The 18067-nt window shown below is 36.6% G+C and overlaps 3 protein-coding genes across 4 annotated transcripts in view; all 3 read left to right on the top strand.

The window, feature by feature from the left end:
- The window catches only part of LOC110053599 (uncharacterized), a 35178-nt gene extending 29274 nt beyond the window's left edge, over nucleotides 1-5904 (top strand). For both annotated transcript variants that reach the window (XM_089272185.1, XM_020759850.2), the window contains 2 exons: nucleotides 729-806; nucleotides 1248-5904. In XM_089272185.1, coding sequence (XP_089128311.1) covers nucleotides 729-806; nucleotides 1248-1441 — 272 coding nt within the window. In that variant the 3' untranslated portion in view covers nucleotides 1442-5904. The remainder of the gene's footprint in view (nucleotides 1-728; nucleotides 807-1247) is intronic.
- A 1986-nt stretch (nucleotides 5905-7890) lies between these two features.
- LOC149118739 (uncharacterized) lies at nucleotides 7891-11128 on the top strand. The gene is made up of 2 exons (XM_089272176.1): nucleotides 7891-8049; nucleotides 8254-11128. Exon 2 carries the CDS (start codon nucleotides 8282-8284, stop codon nucleotides 8594-8596), a length of 315 nt encoding a protein of 104 aa, XP_089128302.1. The 5' UTR covers nucleotides 7891-8049; nucleotides 8254-8281; the 3' UTR covers nucleotides 8597-11128.
- Nucleotides 11129-11486: 358 nt separating this feature from the next.
- The window catches only part of LOC110053595 (talin-like), a 41774-nt gene continuing 35193 nt past the window's right edge, over nucleotides 11487-18067 (top strand). The window contains exons 1-8 of the mRNA XM_089272158.1: nucleotides 11487-11657; nucleotides 14075-14165; nucleotides 14828-14903; nucleotides 15524-15621; nucleotides 16275-16349; nucleotides 16867-16921; nucleotides 17054-17142; nucleotides 17518-17614. Coding sequence (XP_089128284.1) covers nucleotides 14109-14165; nucleotides 14828-14903; nucleotides 15524-15621; nucleotides 16275-16349; nucleotides 16867-16921; nucleotides 17054-17142; nucleotides 17518-17614 — 547 coding nt within the window. The 5' untranslated portion in view covers nucleotides 11487-11657; nucleotides 14075-14108. The remainder of the gene's footprint in view (nucleotides 11658-14074; nucleotides 14166-14827; nucleotides 14904-15523; nucleotides 15622-16274; nucleotides 16350-16866; nucleotides 16922-17053; nucleotides 17143-17517; nucleotides 17615-18067) is intronic.

Below are 18067 nucleotides of genomic sequence, written 5' to 3'. Positions count from 1 at the left end.
AAAAAGTGGTGAAGGCAAATTTAAAAAATATCAACTACAATGAAAAACGTGTGACTGAAGATCCAAAATTGCAGGAGAATGGTAATTTTGATTTCCCGACATCCAGTCACAAGATCAGATTCAATGAATTTTAATCTTCTTCCGTCTGTGTAATCCTGTGCTTCTTCCCCAAAAGATTAGCGTCTGGTACATTACCTTTCTTTTCATTAACATCGCATCCTTCCATGAATTGTAAGCAAGGGAGTGTGTATAAATCGTTATGACGACGACGGGACGTTGCTAAAGAAAATGTTGAATTATACATAACATAAATAACACATTTAATACATACCTGCTCAGTCGAGCCTATGACCTTAACGCACAGGTTGGACGCGTATCCACTGAGCTACAAGAGACTCGTGGGAGGACCTAGGGAACTAGACCTCGTATTGCTCATAATGAGGCGATATATTACTTTAAAAGATGCGAAAGTGACAGGATTAGTTTTGTGAATATGTGACTACTGACATGAGTGCAGATAGAAATGGTGATATACGTTAAGCTTTGTGGGAACGAAAAAGACAGTATCGAGTCATTGATGTAATCCGCTTCCTATTTGTATCTGGACGTGAAAGTTCTCTTTCCATTTTTATTTATAGTATACAACATATTCCTTACACATAGTGCAATGTCTTTGTTCCACTGTCATTATATATATATTTTTTTTCATTTGAATGTGTTCCCGACAGGGCCCCTACTTCATGAAAATCTGGATGTTAAGGATATTCCTCTTGGGCAGATTAGAGACCTGTCAGTGCAGTTGTGTGGTAAGAACGTGTCATGTGTATCAAACATTGGAAATATTGCGTGAAAAATATACGGAAGTGCATGCAATTTCCACGCAGCCAAAGAGCTCGACTTTCCGCCGTCTTTTTTGATGTGTAGTTTTATAGAAGGATATTTTGATCTTTTTGTAAATGTACTTGCACTTTTCTTCCTAAAATCATAAAACTTGATTTATTAATGTGTTAATACATTATGTACTTGATGTATGAATGTGTTAAAACGTTTAAAAAGATGGCCTCAGTAAAGAGGTAAAGGTAAGGTTAAGTCTACACGAGCCAAGTGGCCCATCAGGCAAGTGCTTATCCCGGTTTCAATAGCCTGAAGCGACTAGGAGTATTTCTACTCTCCCCTGGATGGGACTCGAGCATAATTTGATGTGAGAATGGAGATGAACAGCTTGTAAAGTAATGTTCATTTTATAGGCGGAGATGAGTGGATGATGGTTGCGGAGAGATTGGGTTTGAAGCCATCAGAGATCCGTTTTCTGGACAAGCGATCTCGCAACCCGTTCGAGTCTGCACTAATTCACTGTCGGAATCAGCAATATTGGAACGTTGGACAGCTGTATGATGTGTTGGTCGACTGTGGATTCCCAAGATTTTCTGATTTGCTATAAAACATGGAACTCAGTGATTTTATACCCCATTGTACAGCAAACAAGGACAGGTGTCAATTTAACAAATTGACGTCAGTTTTTTATGTGTCTGTTTACTACGGAACCACTTATGCGTCTGTTTACTGCGGAACCACTCGCCTGCGGCTCGTGGTTCCACAGCCGCTTTGACAATGTTATGACGCAATTTATCATCAATAAGAGGACAGACGCATAAAAAACTGACGTCAATTTGTTTTTTACAATAACAAGAGCCCAAAATGGTCAAATGCCGGGAATAAATGAGGGGAAAAGACGCCGTAAACTTGCCGTAAACAAAGATACGTGAATTTTATTCAAAATGACGCGAGCATTGTCAATAGCTTTTCTCGCTTTTTGATTGGCTACTTAGAAAAGTCCATAAAATCTAATTGGTTAAAAAGTTGACAGTTTGACAGCTGAAAGTTGAACTTGAAAGCTTGCATAAATTGAAATTTTATCTGTCTGTACTCTTATTGATGATAAAAATAAGCCAATCAGCGCGCGAGAAATTAGACAGTTATTGTAAAAATACTCCTTGAAGATAGCATTTAGTTTTAAAAAAAGCGGCATTGCGCATCGATTATTTGTGCATGGTCTTGTTTTGCTTTACAGTTAGGACTATATTCGAAATATATTAATGATATACTTTTTCTATTACTTCCACATCAGTCAGTGTATTTACGGGACAATAATGATACTTTGGTTAATGAGGCAGTATAGATGAGTTCCCTGTATTGATTACAAAAAAAATGGTCGCGAATGATGTTACCACGGTGAACCTTTTCCTCCTTTTCAAGGATGAGTCTTAATTTTTTGCTGAGGAGGACCTCAGAGTAAGGAAAACCAATAAGAAGCGTTTGTTTTGTTTGTGTGTGCATGTATATATACCTTTTTTATTATGCCTTTTATATTCTAAATCCAAAGGGATTTCATATTCTAAATCCAAGGCATTAAATTGTATTTGTTTAACACAGACCATTTATTTGGAAATTATTTGTTATTGGCTATCTTTAAAATGAGGAACGGGGAATCGGGGAATGGGAATGGGGAACGGGGAACGGCGAACGGGGAATCTTTAAAATGGGGAATCTTTAAAAGCGGGAATCTTTAAAATGGGGAATCTTTAAAGTGGGGAATATTTGATAGCGTTAATCTTTACTGAAAAGTGAACGAGAATCTCTCAGTTTCCCACCGGAAGCTATTTATTCTCTCACATGTATCAACTCAACAGGTACAGAGACAGTTGTGGAATTTATTCATTGTAATTTTATTGCACGCTATTAAAGCACATCGATTACGCGGGATAGTGGAGCGGTTCAAATCTCGATTCTCACTCTGAGATCCGCTAGACCGACCAAAGAATCTAACCGCCTGGATTTATCTTAACTCCGGACTGTGACGTTTAGTTTCGCAGCGATGGATATTTGTCGTAGCCTTATCATGTGCTAATGGAAGGACTTACGACTTAACGACAAATATATGGCAGGGAAAACACGTTTTTGATTGTTTAATCGATAAATCAACAGTCCCCTCAGATGACGTCGCTAAAATTCAAACTACAAAACTATTAATCATCCTGAGATTTTACTTTCATGATGTGTAAGAGCAGCTGAAAACTAATAGTCATACAAATTTTTGCTCCAAGTGGGTTCTTGGTTTTGTAATAGACTGCGCTTGAATTTCTAATCTTTTGCGTGACGCGGCATTTACATGACGGGCAAGAAAGCTGTCATGTTGGTTAAAAGAGTGACTTATTTCGGGGAATTTGGCTATCTGAACAGTTCATGTATTAGAAAAAGTATTATTTTTAAAATGTTTTTGAGTTCCTGAAGAGATAAATTCACGCTTTTGTAGCAAAACTCAGTGACAGATGTTTCTGTTGGTTTCCGGCCGCCATCCGGATGGGCGCCAGCATGGCGTCTCCATCAAAATCTCTATAAATTTGGGTAAAAAAATTCTCCGCATGTCTTGCTTAAGAAACATTGCTGTGACCTGAATCTTAGCGAAAGTCATTGCATATTTACCTTCTTTCTCTTCAAGATTCTGGACTTTATCGTTTGAACTGTTTTGATTTTTATTTTGTTTATTTTGAATGGCATGACACTGAAAACCGGCAATAAAGCAATTCGATGCTCGATGCCCGAACGATGTGACGGCGAATTTCGCGTATAATCCGTCATTGCGTGCTTAATGATACCTCTTTCTACGCCATGCAGTCACGCGAAGACAATTTCAAAGTGCCCATTGCATTCACTTTAAAGAAGAAAGAATCGGTCGCTTTGAAGGTCTTCCACAGTTTAAGTGGAATGATCTCGGCGAACAAGATGTGATAGGGGAAGGGTCGTTTGAAGCCGTTTTTATCACAAAAACCAGGAACAAGGACGGAAAGTCAAAACAGTGGTTGACAAGAAATCACCCGCTTTTAATAAAGATTCCCCATTTTAAAGATTCCCGCTTTTAAAGATTCCCCATTTTAAAGATTCCCGCTTTTAAAGATTCCCCATTTTAAAGATTCCCCGTTCCCCATTCCCATTCCCCATTCCCATTCCCCATTCCCCGTTCCCCATTCCCATTCCCCATTCTCCGATTCCCCGTTCCTCGTTTTAAAGATAGCCATTTGTAATTAGTCTGACACGAGTTCCCATCTTTGTAGCCTACGAATTTTCTTGCCACTCTTCTAACATTTTTAAAGTCTAAAATTCACCGTTTCGCTATGTCCTTTATGTGCTTTGAATTTGTGTGTAAAAAGTCACTCGGAGAGAATTTATTTTTAGATTTTGAGAGTTTTATGGAAGAGGAGTCCGTTTATCCACTGAAAGAAAAAAAAATCCATGCTAACAAAATTGAAAAAGAGAAAAAGAAGATAGTAAAAAGATGGTGTTTTGGTTTAGTCGTAAGAAATTTTTGAAAAACTGGGATAATCTCAGCCTCAATAAGGATTCTTACCAAACAAAGAGTGTATTAGTAGAATGCTGGTGGTAAGGAAGACTAGAGCTGCTTTGGCTTTGATTTGCTGTGACAGTCCCGTAATTTCGCTATTGATAAAATTGAGAGAATACATTGTATTTGGTGGTGTAATTGTAAAAATGTGTTGCTCATTATTCCAAGGTAATTTTTCAGGGAATTTTTTCCATGATATTATTGGTAAATTACGACCGAGCTAGAAAGTGTATCAAATATAATTAATTTTCTACTATAAGATAACTATTTTTCTTAGACTAAACAGTAGTAAAATAGATATTAAAATCACAATAAAATTTAGAGTAAATTTAGAAGTAATTACTATAATAAAATGTGTTGCTTATTGTTTTATGATAATATTGTCGCGATGTTTTAAAAGATATTTCAGTGATATTCTTAGCAAATTTAAGTACCGCCATGGCTAGACGACGTATCAATACAGTATTGTAAGTTTCTAAGATAACGCACTTTCGTTTACTATTCAATTTTCATGCTTAAGAGGTTTTGTGTGAAAACAGGTAGAGTAAAGAAAAAATGAAGGGTAGGAGAATTAATGGGTCGCGTAGCAGCTCTCGTAAAGTATTACATGAATGGCTTGATACCCTTCTTGGAGGAAAATAGAACAAACAAGAAAAGCAATGCTCCTAGCCCCAAAACAATTACAGCTGCTAACAAGCAAAAGGATTAAAAGCTTACGAAAGCTGCTATATTTCTGAAATTAATGCCCCATATCGACCTTAGTACCAAGGTAATCCCTGTCAAGTTATTTTAGATCACTTCTGGCTGTTGTCGAGAAATAGCAAATTCTGTGACTCAGAGTTTGCTTTCGTGGACAGCGTGGCATTTTCATCTTCCACGAAGACATCCAGGCAACGTCCGTGGTAACATGTCCGAGAGAGAACGGGTACCATGTCTAAAACTAACCTAGTGAGAAGGATTACCTTGAGAATAAGGCTTGTGAGGGGGAATAACTCTCTTGGTAGAGTGAAAACCTTTATTGTAGAAATGTTTTGACTTTTGTAGTCACTTGCTGTTCTTGTGAAACGCACGAGGATGGATGTGCCAGACCCTCCACGTTAACATAAATAGGCCATTTCCGTGTTGTCTTTTATCTCTACTTTAAAATGAGGTTTCTTGCTAACCTTTCGAATTTAAATGAGTTTGATTAAGTCAAAACGGAGCGAGCAATAAAACGCATTGCCATGCCAATGGTTTAACTCGAGGACTAGTGAAAGGATTGAAGGTTAAACGGGAAATGGCTCATGGTATTGTCACTCGAACACGTCATGTTTAGGTTCAGACGACAAGGTTTCAGTCTAGAGTGGAACCCAAATTTAGTCGAACGATATGACGGGTAACATGGCAGGTCGGGCAAAGCCCTCTTTACCCCGAAGTCGAACAGTCAGTGTTTTGGAGAAAAGTCTCATTAATAATTAAAACATTTATTGTTAAAACTCTGGAATAAAGTTAGTGCCTTCCAACTACTTTTAACGTTGTCGGTTGTTCTTTGTTATTTGCAACAAACATTTCTTTGAGATCATGCAACCCTCGGACCTACCCATTGTACCTGCTAAGTACATCATGTGCCAAAAAAATAATCAGAAACCTTTACTCTGTGCGTTTGCTATACTGATGTTAGGTCTAAACGTGGACAAGGTAAGAGTGTTAACAAGTAGGACGTGGTAGAAACGCCCCGATACAAATGGACTGGTTCACTAATGGATGGTAAATCAAACTAAACTTGTTCATAGCACGAAGGGGTTAAATTTGAATTAGGGCTTTTTATGTATGCCAAATAATATAAAACCTCCAAGATCGTGAAAATAAAAAAAAACTATTCAAAAGAAAAAGAACAGCAAGGTATTTGTTTCATTTGGGTGTCAACTGACATATGGACTGTGTTTAAGTATACAAAGTTGACAAAGCAGCCTGAACGGCGGGTAAAAGGTAAAACGCCTTTCAAAGCTAAAGCTTCACAGCTTTTATGAGTATCCTAGACAAAATAAAGAGGAACTATTATGAGAGTGACTTCGAAAAGTGAGACGCAAAACAATTTCATAGCTGGAATCTTAAAAATAATGGTCCGGTTATGTTCAAAGTTACTGAAGTGCGCTGAAGCTATGACTAGCTCTTTAAGACGTGGCCCTTAAATCAATACCCTGTTTCAGACTGCCTGATAAATTAGTTCCCTAGTTCAGACCAATGTTAAAGGCAATGTTTATATGCTTTCACTAGGTAGGATAGCTTCTTCTAAAAACCATACTCAATTCAGAACAAGAGTGCAAAAACCATACTCTATTTGAGACCAAAATGGCCAAAATCGATACTCTATTTCTGACCAAAAACGGCTAAAAACTATACCCTTTGGGGCCGCACATACCTACAGAGCCCATATAAGGGAGTAACCTACCGGGTTGACTCATCTTCTGTTGCGGTTGAAACCCAAAAAAAGTCAAGAAACCGTTTTATGCTTTACAAGCGAACAGGAGTTCATATTTGACGCTAGTACGTGGTGATTTGCATATCGTGTTGACAAAGTGTGGAGATTTCCTCGATTCGATTGTTCAGTTTATTCGGTTTGGTGAAATGCTTAGGTGAATTTCATTATTAAAAGGTTACTTGTAAAAGACTGGTAATGCTACGGCCGATAATTTGACTGCAAAGCCGTCAGCAAAAATAATATTCAAATCACGCTTTAGCGTGAGTAATATGATTAATATATAGATTTAGCCAAGCCTAAAAGCGGAGCTCCTGATTGCAATAACTGACCATACGGGAAAAGGGAATTAGTTTTTCTTGGATCAGAAACTCAAAAAATGATCAATTGTGAGTATGTAATTGTTCAGCGTGTGGTCTTGCTATTGTTTCCAGTTAAATTGTAACAAACTACACACAATGAACCTAACCAAGTTTGTAGAAATTACGTACGCAATATATTAGGGACTTTCCAAGAGACAATTGTGCAAGGAATATGTCAGAAGAAAAGTCAAAAAAAAAAAAAAAAAAAAAAAAATTGTAGAGCGCGAAAAGGCCTAGGTACGAGTTTAGCGCTACAGTGTCACGCAGGACTTGTAGTTAGCGGTTGTCGCGTAAGAAATGACAACAGGAGACAAAGGTAAATTGTACATTCTTTTCATTCCTATATAACTTACTCTCTTCCTACTCAACAAAATCGTGTGCTCCCTGTGGCATAACATTAACAGAAATGAAGTTTTACTTCTTTGGATGGAAAACTTCTGTTTTCGGGAACAATCGTTTCGCTTAGATGGCTAATGCAATTTTCACGCTGTTTCCTGCCGGAAAAACGTGGGCTGCTCACCCAAAAGCCCTGGGTTTCCTTGACACTCCTTTCCCTCTCCCCCAGAGTATGCAAAGAAAATTCTTACCCATGGTGCTCCACTGGAGAGCTTCCCGCGCTGGAGCTTAGTCTTTCGCGGAGAAAAGACCACTCCTATATTCTTTTCGGGGAGAGGTCTGGTTGAGAGAAGAGTTTTGTATCCAAGATGGCGGAAAGTATTGATTGAGTCGATCAAATACTAACAACTTCGTTGCATACCAGCATAAAGTATAATACGTTTGCAAGCTACTGAGGGTACTTTTAAATTGTGACATTCAGTTTTAACTGGCAGGTAATCTAACTTTGTGGGCCTTATGTATTTTTCGCTGAACCAAATTCAAGCTGAATATTAAATTAATAACAGCCTTTTTTTCAGTCACGATTAGGGCGGCTGTGGCACAGGCTATAAACTAAGTAACTTATATAGTTCATAAGAAAGTTTAAGTACATGAGCTTGAGGCATATTATGACAATTATCTTATATCTTGTTTCATAGTAATCAGAGATTTGGAGGTCGTTAAAACATGCACAGAAGAATCGGAATTCCTTCAGAAGCAGAGCTCCTTAATCTGTCTTCTGAGCTCGGAGCAAAATGGAAGAATCTAGCTCGTGCTTTAGGAATACCTGAAGCCAATATTGAGGTTGTAGACGAGGAGAATCGTAAAGTTGTAGAGAAGTGTTATAATGTGCTGTTGCTATGGAAGCAGGGAAGTGGAGCTCGAGCAACATATGAGGCTTTAGAGGCAGGATTATGCCATGGTGTTGTTCTACGGAGGGACTTGGCAGAAAAGTACTGTTATATCCACGCTTTAGCTCAAGAAAATGATCTCAGGGGATGAAATATGGAACGAATTCTGTTCGATATAGCCAGTGACATGTGCATTGTAGTGAAATAATTGCCACAATAGTAAATAACTCAACTATCAGGTATAGTAATCTGCTATATATGACATTCAGTAACAGCCAGTTTCTCTGCTTGTTGAGTTTGCTATGATCGAGTTCGCTACTTGCAACTTCCAGTATGCCAACCTATTTAATTCATGTTCGCCACTATCAATAAACTAAAATTTGCAAAACAAAAAATATATTGACCCAAGATTTAGTGAGCATATAGATTATTCCTTGTTCTTTCATCCAGTGCCAAGCCAAACTCAGTTAGCTGACGTAGTGACCTTGGCCTGTGGGTAGCAAACCTGTGGCAAACTAGCTTGAAAGTAGCAAATGCGACAGTTAGCAAAACTGGCCTAAACCAGACATTCGACAGGTTGTGCAAGATTCCACATACATGGGTGTACCTCACTAAGTTGTCATGTGTGTTTTCACAAATCTGAGTGGGATTGTATGACAATTGGCCGTGATTGCCGAGTTTTTAAATTTCTGGCGTAGTGTGAACAGAAAACGTTTGGCGTTTTCAGTGTAGAAACGTCATTTCAAATATTTCTCCAGTGTAGTGTGGATGGGGTCTTAATTACTGGTCTTGAAGAAAACAGTTTTGCTTTGCCAAGAATCTTGATATTAGATGACAGCAAAACTGTTTCCTAAGGGATCAGTAACTGCATTTTGTGTTATTTGGTGCACAGAAATAAGGCAAGAAGAATTACTTCTGGGATTCAATCAAGTTCAAGGATGTTTGAAAATTTCTGGAGTCCTATTTCAAATTGAGCAACTACCAAAATAATAATAATTAATTAACAACACTCAGAAACCACTTGAGTTTATTTTATTATTATATTGTGTTCAGAAGTTTTTGTATGGGTCAGCGATCAATGAATTTTATGCGTTCTTTAATGGTAGGAAAAAAAAAGGGGGAGAAAAAATCCCAAGTGAGTGAATGAATGAGTAAAAACTTTATTAACGTGTCTTTATTAATGTGTATTTAGCTATAGATTAGCTAATTGGGGTACCTATCTAAAGTCAGTAGCTAATAACTAGTACAAGTGAATATATGAAAGATCATATATTTTAACTGTGCAGGAAGATATGAAGACATGATTGATAATCGCAATTATACACACAACTTAAGCAGTTGTGAAATTAAGGCCTCAAAAAAATTCAGGCCTGAATGGGATTCGAACCCATGACGTCTGCAATAACAGTGCGGTGCTCTACCAACTTAGCTATCGACCCAACTGGGAGCTGGTCATTTTGAGAGTTCGTGATAAACCCATAGATGGTAAAGAATTCAACTGAATATATATATGAAAGATCATATATTTGAACTGCAGAGAAAGTTATGAAGATATGATTGATCATTGCAGTTGTGAAATTAAGGCTTGAAAAGAATTCAGGCCTTAAATTTTCAGGCCTTAATTTCACAACTGCTTAAGTTGTGTGTGTAACTGTGATGATCAATCATATCTTAATAGCTAAAAACTAGTTTACAAAAGTTACAGTAATAAAGTGAAAGTAACTTCTGATTAATTAGAACCAGCAAGAACCCATGTTAGATTTAACTAAACTCCAGCTATGTAACAATGTGGAATAGGAACTAGTTTACTTTGGGCAATCAATTTAGGGTTTTACCTTTTCACCATAACCGACTCTGAGTGACGAGCTGCTTCGTCTCTGAGTGACAAGTTCTCTTCTTTGCTTTTTATCTTGAATGAGAGAATCCCATTCCATGCTATAGGGTGTTTTGGTTGGGGCATCTATCCCCAGACCGATCCCTGTCTCCATCTCCAAGAGAAGTTTTCCAGTCGTTATGGTTTTTGTTACTGCCTCGTACTGATTAGAACTTTTATTACATAATATATAGCACTAGTCCAGATTAAATTCTGGAAGTCATGGTTTAAAGAAGTATTCATAATTTGTGGCTTTTGCCTTGAAAGTCTTGAAAAGGTTGTGCATGTGACGTATCACACCTGGGATGATATAATAGAAAAAATGTGTTGGCGGCCAATTCGTAAGTTTCAAGATTCTGATAATGCTTTTGGTATCCTCTTAGTAACATCCATGTTTGGTGGCTCCCCATAGGAGTAAACATGAAGCCAGCTAAAAGATGAACCCATTTTCTTAGAAATCACTGACCCTGGCCAAGGTAACTACATTTGCTTCCCTAGCTGTTTTCACTTCTTATGTTTGTATCTCCTCCAAATAAGAAAAAAATGTTTCTTGTTTTGGTTGTGTTTTCACGGCCACAAAAGTTAAATGACCAATTCGTGTACGGAAGTCTGGTTGTTAAATACAATAACTATTATTATGAAGCTAGGCTATATACAGGGTACAAATCTATTATTTTTTTCTCCTTACTTGTTGCCAGTCTTTCATTCACCGATACTTAAATTTAGTTACCACATTTTAGCATAATGGCTATTTCTGAAGATGTAGAAGCATACGAAACATCAAATTTAAAATCATAGTTTTTTACAACATGTGTTGTTTTGTCATATTTGTCAGTGGCGATCCAGACCTTGCCGGCTTTTCTTCCTTCTGTGATTTTTTTTACCCAAAATAAGGGGGAGCAGTGGGCCCCATGGGTACCCCCCTTGATCCAACGCTGTTTATCACCACAATATGTGACTTTTATTCCCACAGAGGAGTATTTAGAAAAAAAGAAAAGCAAAACAAAAGAATTCAAATGTTAATTTCTTTGAGTCAGACCTCGTAAATAAATGGTGGAAGAAAAAAACATCCGTTTCAAAGCAGATGTCCGGATTTGGGGGCAAATTTGAATCACTTTCGTCGGATTTGCTCGAGTATTCTCGATATTGTTGCATACCATATATGGGCATTTCTGGTTGCCGCCCGCGGGTCACGAAGTCGCGGCCATTTCTGATCCCAAGCTCGATGTCGTATTTCCGTCTTTGAAATTCTTCCTTTGGGAGGTGTAAAATTAGTCAGTTTGGCTATTATCTGGGAAGAGATTTGCATATTTTTCGCATTTGAGACAAAATATTGGAGGTAAGTGCTCTTTTCCTTTCGCGTTATTGTTGGTTGTGTTATGGAATTTCATTCCAGTGAAGTGTCGAAGGCATTCTCCTCAAACAAGGCCTGGTTTTTCAAAAAAATATTTTACGAGCGCGTGCTCGATATCAAGCAATTGCCAGTTTGCAGCTTGAGCTCACTGAGTCGTGTTAGCTAAATCATACAATATTGAGCGAAGTAACGACACATAAACTTCCACAGTAAAGGCATGCATGTTTATGAACCGTGAAAATAAGCTTAATTTAGACATGCACATGCTTTAAGCCTTACTATCAATGATAGCATTTCGAAATTGAGCTCAGCTGTTTGTCTGCTTGTTCTGCTACGATGACAAAGAAGAATCAAGTGTTTCCTAAACGAACGTAAATATATATTTATTTTTCTTTTAAGATATCGTAGAATGGATTTGTTTTAGTGTAACTTAAATAGGCATGATCGAACATCATGATTTTGCTCAAGAAAATTTCTCAGCTGTTTGTATGACGGAATCATTCTTTCAACAGAAGTTCAGCTCTCACTTCAGTTCCTCAGCTAGAGCCCAATTTAATTTTTATTTGTTTTGGCTTAATATTGAAACTTGAACTATCGACTGCAGCTTTGTTAGTCACTATTTTTCACTTTTAACTTTCATGTTTTCATCTACTATTTTTGGTAAGTTATAGAGGCGTTCTACGTTGGTTGTAAAGCCAACGTTGTACCTGTCAATTCATGTAACCTTGGGAATCTGTAAAATTATCCCATTTACTTTACCGAAGCTTCAGCACTTTTGTAATTCTAAAATTTTAATGATGGTTCCATTTAGAGTTTATTTTGTAGACAACAGAAGTCGAATTTTTTGGTGAGTGACCGTAAAGTCTACTTGACGTTATTCAATTTGCCTTCTCAAATGTTAGCTTGTAATATAAGTTTGATACATTCAAAGCTAATTTTAGTAGCATAACACTGAGAACAACTTTACTCGTGGCCTAATGCGTAGTTTGTGCTGCTATGCCTTCCAGTGTTAATTGAAAGTGTTTATGTTACATTTGCACATGTATTTCATATATTACAACTGTGTTTACCATCTTTTGCTGTAATTTGATGTGATTTTGATAATAAACCTGCTCTGCATAGCTATGTGGTAAATCTGATAACCTGTGTATGTTTTATGTAACTTTAGCTAAAAGCTTTAGTACTGAATACAATGCGAAACGCAATTCTCACCCATTGCATTTACGAGCAGATGTTGTTAATGAGGTCAGGTAACTAGAGTTTAATACAGAAACAACAGATAAGTATTTCTGTGAAATATATTTTTGTTCAGAGCAACTGCAGAATACCCTGCTACTATTCTTCTTGATTCTACTTGTTCACATATTTTTAAAAATCGAGAAATGCGCATGAATGAATTAACTTGAGTAGCAGGGTCTGCAGAATGCCTAATGGCCATTTTAATTGAATTAATTTTAAATGATTTGTGATAGATAGATCAAACTTGGGCAGATTGTGCTTCGCTATTTTGCATTTGACCCCTGACTGACAGGTCATGTTGTTTGAACACAATTAGAAGGTTTAAAAGCTATAATGAGAAAATTAATGTGATATGCATCTTTGTGAATTATCCAAACATACCTGTCTGCTGGATGTTTTGGTATTGTGTCCTGTCAGTGTTCCGAGTGTGCAAAGAAAGCCTTGTCCATTATCCCAGGCTAGTGGATCTTGTAGCCAAGCCAGTGGATTCAATCTATTTAAGGAAATTCATAACAATTATAGAAGTACTGTAAGATATTGCAGTGTTGTCTTTGTTTAATTCTTAACTGATAAAATTCCAAAAAGAAGAAATATTTTTTTTGTCAGTATATAGTGGAATTTTGGACTTAAATATCCTAGTTGCAGAAAGCAAGCTGGAAAAAATTTGAGTTCCTTCCTTTGTGTGCTGTGTGCTGTATACATGTACCCAGCAGAAACTGTGATAGAGAGAAAGTCCTGTACACACTTCTTGTCATGTTGAATGGTATTTTGATATTTGCAAGTTTTTAATGCGATGTACATGTACATTTATTGCAAATGAGTGAGTTGGTTGAGGAAAGCATTTTCTCAACCTTTGACTTTCTTGATGCAATAAGCACTCAAAGAATAAACTGCTCGTTTGATGTCTACAAGTTATCAAGAAAAGAATCCAGAATAAAAAATGTCACCAAATGTGTGCAAATTTTGCCAGAGTACAAATTAATTGATAATCTTTGAATTATAAAAACCAGCTAGCCATTACTTTTACATTTTTGTTTTGGCAACTCTTTGTGAAATCAAGATATCTTTTTTTGTGAATTAAAACATAAGAATATTTACTCGATAACTTTTTTTATGAACAATGTAAGAGATTGGAATATTTATTCCATGATGACTGTTTTCAGGTTATAGACCAGTAGGGAATCACAGCATTTAAACATGGCACTGACACTGAAAATCAACATTGTCCAGAATAGCTCTGTCAAGACTTTACAGGTGGGGTTTTCTGTTTATGCTGTACCAGTTCATGTATCGAATACTGCACGTATCAGGAACAGAGTATGTGTAAAACACAGTATCCTGGAATAGCCCTTTTCACGGTTAATTTTTCTCATTTGCATTACAATGTAATCCAATGTGGATGTGAGGCAATTTTGGGTTAAAACTACAAAATAGCCCAAAATTGCCTCACATACATGCTAGATTTTGTGGTAATGTACATGAGCAAAGGTAACCGTGAAAAGGGCTTTTGGTCATTGTAAGTAATTTAGTGAACAGCAAGCTCTGCGCAAGATTAACATAATCCTGCACTGGGATTGGCTAACCAAGGGGGCAAGGTTACGCTGTCTTGCCAGCTTGGGAATACCCACTGTGCCCCGCAAGTAAAAATAGTGTTCTTTTTCCGTATAATAAATCCTTTATTGACCAAGCTTGTTCAGTCAGGATGCTTGATATTGGCCTCTTTCTTTTTTTCTTTTCTTTTCTTTCTTTTTTGCATGTTTATAGACCTTGACTTCATCTTGGTCCATGAACATGCAAAAATGAACTTGGCAAATTTCCAGCCATCTTGACCTCATGCTTGGTCAAAAACCCATATATATGTGGAATGAAGTTTATCCTTGCTGGGAGAAAATTAAATTCATTTTATTAATATGTAGTTCAACCCAGAAGCTACCATAGCAGAAGCATTGAGAATTATAAGAGAAAGAGTTCCAGGATCTAGTCCAGGCAAAAGTAAGTAAAATACTTAGTGTAGTTCTCAATTAATTTATTTTCTAAGAAAAGCCCTTGCTGTTTTTTTCTGCTGCTTGAGCAGTCTAGATGAATTGTGCAATTTAATTGGTTAGATTATGGGTCAGATTTTATTTTATCTGAATCAATCACATTTTCATTTGAACCAACTCAGGCTCACCATTTTTGACATGCACCTTTTGCTACGTGTATGTCAGAAATATAATGTTCCACAAGAAACAAATACAATTTGCTAACCAAATAATATACCCGTAGATAGTGAAGATACAAGTGTATATATGAAATGTCATATATTTGAACTGCAGAGAAAGATGTAACCTTTCATATATTCACTTTGTATCTTCACTATCTATGGTTACATGTATATTATGAACTCATAGCGTGGCCAGCTTCCAATTGGCTTGATAGCTCAGTTGGTAGAGTACTGTATTTCTGTCGCAGAGGTCATGAATTTTAATCCCGTTCAAGTCTGATTTTTTTCAGTCTGTAATGATCAATCATGTTTTCAATGTATGGGTGTAAGTTCACTGCTTGCATAGAACAACCTAGTAGTAAAGTGCATTATTCATGATGGTCCATTATCTCAGTGCTCTCCCGTGTAGTTTCAGATTATGGGTTATTTAGTCAAGATGATGATCCATCAAAAGGAAAATGGTTAGAACCTGCCAGGACCCTTGATTTCTACCCGCTCAAGTCTGGTGTAAGTAATTACTACAGTGCAAATGTTAGACTAAGTGCTTTCTTTCATCGCATGCAGTACCCTGTGCTATCAGAAGGATTCTTCAGAATCAGTATAATTTATCTGTCTTGTCTGCATGGCATATGAGTTAGCTTTGCATCTTTTCTGAGCAGTACCGTAAAATCATCAAGTGTTTTCCAAGTATAGAGTGCATTTGGAGATGAATAATAACAGGTTCCATTAATGTTTTCAGCAGGAGGGCAACTGGTTTTCACAGGCTGGCAAAACTATGTCAACTGAAATTCTAATATAGAAAGATTGTCCTCTAGAGGTCAAATCAGGCAGGCAAAATTGTCGTCATGACTGGTCAATTTGCCTAGTGCTTGGCCCTTAATAAAACTCTGAATAAGTGGTATTTTTAGTGTGGAAATAATTACAACGATTGTGCACAAAAAATAATGAACAGGAACACAATAGCAGAATTAAAAAAGTTTTTTCCTGTCCAGTTTATTTATATTTATCTATTATTAGTTAGTTATTCCTTTATGTTGTAAAATATCTTAATATGTATATGTACTTGTAATTCATGATGGTATATCTTGTAACCATAATACACTGCTCAAGTACGTATTGTATGTCAGATGTGGAAATAATTTCATCTACTAACTTTTCAGGATATGCTTGACTACAAGTCTAAAGTTAGACATCTAAAAATCAAATTCATGGATGGATCAGTGAAAACATTACAGGTAATTAGTTTGTCTGGGCCATTTTTTGCTGCGTTTTTGCTGCAAAGCATCTCACTTGTGTCTATCAGCATGTTGTATGCATGCATAGTACATTTACTTTTACATGTACAGCAGTGTGCAAAGAAATTCCTGACTGATATCCGGAGGCTAGTAGATTTTCCAAGAGGGCTTTTAGATTCTGTCCATCACTTGCTTGATGGGCATGCAAGTTTTGTTGAGAATTAAAAAAAGGTATTTTTTTGAGGAAATTCAAATTACAGAAGTACATATGTACTGTAAGAGATAAACTTTTTAGGGCTTAGTGAAAATGATTTTCGGGCCAGTACAACATAAATAGAGTTTGCCGAAGGCCAATCCCCCAAATTTTTTTGTTGACACACTGTACAGTTGCTTGTATGGTATAGTTTGAATGTTCTTTGTGGCTAATTTTGAGGCAATATTGTCAACTGTCAGCCTTACATTAAGTGCATTCATGCATGTTTAATGGTTCTCTGTTTGTTTTTTTCCTGCTGTTTAGATTGATGACAGTCACAATGTTGGTCAAATTTTAGACTCTGTTTGTATGAAAATGGGTATGTACATTTTTGATTTATTATCAACAAGCAAATGTTGCTTCTGAAATATACATGCCAAAGTCTTTAAATAAATATACTGTCGTATATTGTCATTTTGATTGACAAGTTCTTGCATTCTTTTTTCTGTAGGTATTGCAAATACTGAGGAATTCTCACTGCTTGTTGAAGGTCAAAAAGAAGACAAAGAAGATGCAGATAAAATGGGAACGATAAAGCGGGTGTGTTGTCTTAAAACATTATTGTGTTATGTATACATGTACATCCATGTTTCCTGTATGTGCAGCTTTGACTGCTCATTTACTTTTCTAAAGATACATGTACAGCTACAGATGAACCCTATCAGGAACATACATTCATGAACATTTGCTTCAATAAATGAAGATGAAGTGAATTAAAGCTGAATAACTCAGAACATTTCGGACTCCATAATGGGAGTTAAATCCATTGTGATATGTCCTTCTAGACATTGGTAGAACCTGAGCTACACATGCAGGTTGAGACTCGTGGTGAACAAGGTCCTAAAATAGGTTTTAATAAATAAATGAGGAAACACTACTAAAAGTGTTTTGTCTACTTATATCTTATAAAAACAGGACAAATCTGTGAAAGATGTCTCCTTGAAAAAGATGGAGGAAAGAGACAAGAAAAAAATGGATCAGCTGAAGAGAAAACTCCACACAGATGATGAAGGTAAAATTATAATAATTTGTACCAGGTCCATTTTTAAACTTGACATGTACAGTACATGTCGTTGATTTGTAAATGTATTAATCAATTTTCAGGTCTTGTACAGAATTTTCCATGTTTTCTAGTTAACAATCACAGTATAGTTAGCTTGAGATTTTTACAATGTGTGAAGTGATAGTTGATGAGGCAAGTGATGAGGCTGAAGAAAGGCTGACTCAACAAGAAAATGGAAATCCAAACAACCTGTGCAATGTTACAGTTTTGAAACAAGTTTTCTTAATAAAGACCTTTATCCTGACAAAAAGTTTGATAGAATCAACTTTTCTATCCTCCATGCATGTAGGTATAGGTGATCTGGAAGTAGCAAGCTGTTCATTTTGTTGTATATACTGTTAGTACTTATTAAACTTCATGCTTTAGCAAAATCACTCAGGGATTGAGTTGTCTGAAAATTGT

Source organism: Orbicella faveolata, unplaced genomic scaffold (genome assembly GCF_042242905.1).
Source record: "Orbicella faveolata isolate gen_17 unplaced genomic scaffold, um_ofav_v1 contig_1, whole genome shotgun sequence".
Taxonomy (NCBI): Eukaryota; Metazoa; Cnidaria; class Anthozoa; order Scleractinia; family Merulinidae; genus Orbicella; species Orbicella faveolata.
The sequence above is the reverse complement of the archived record's forward strand: the minus strand, read 5'-3'. Positions and strand labels throughout refer to the sequence as shown.

What these genes read in the sequence shown, in the direction of transcription:
- LOC149118739 (XM_089272176.1), top strand. Translation starts at nt 8,282, where the DNA reads ATGCACAGAAGAATCGGAATTCCTTCAGAAGCAGAGCTCCTTAATCTG.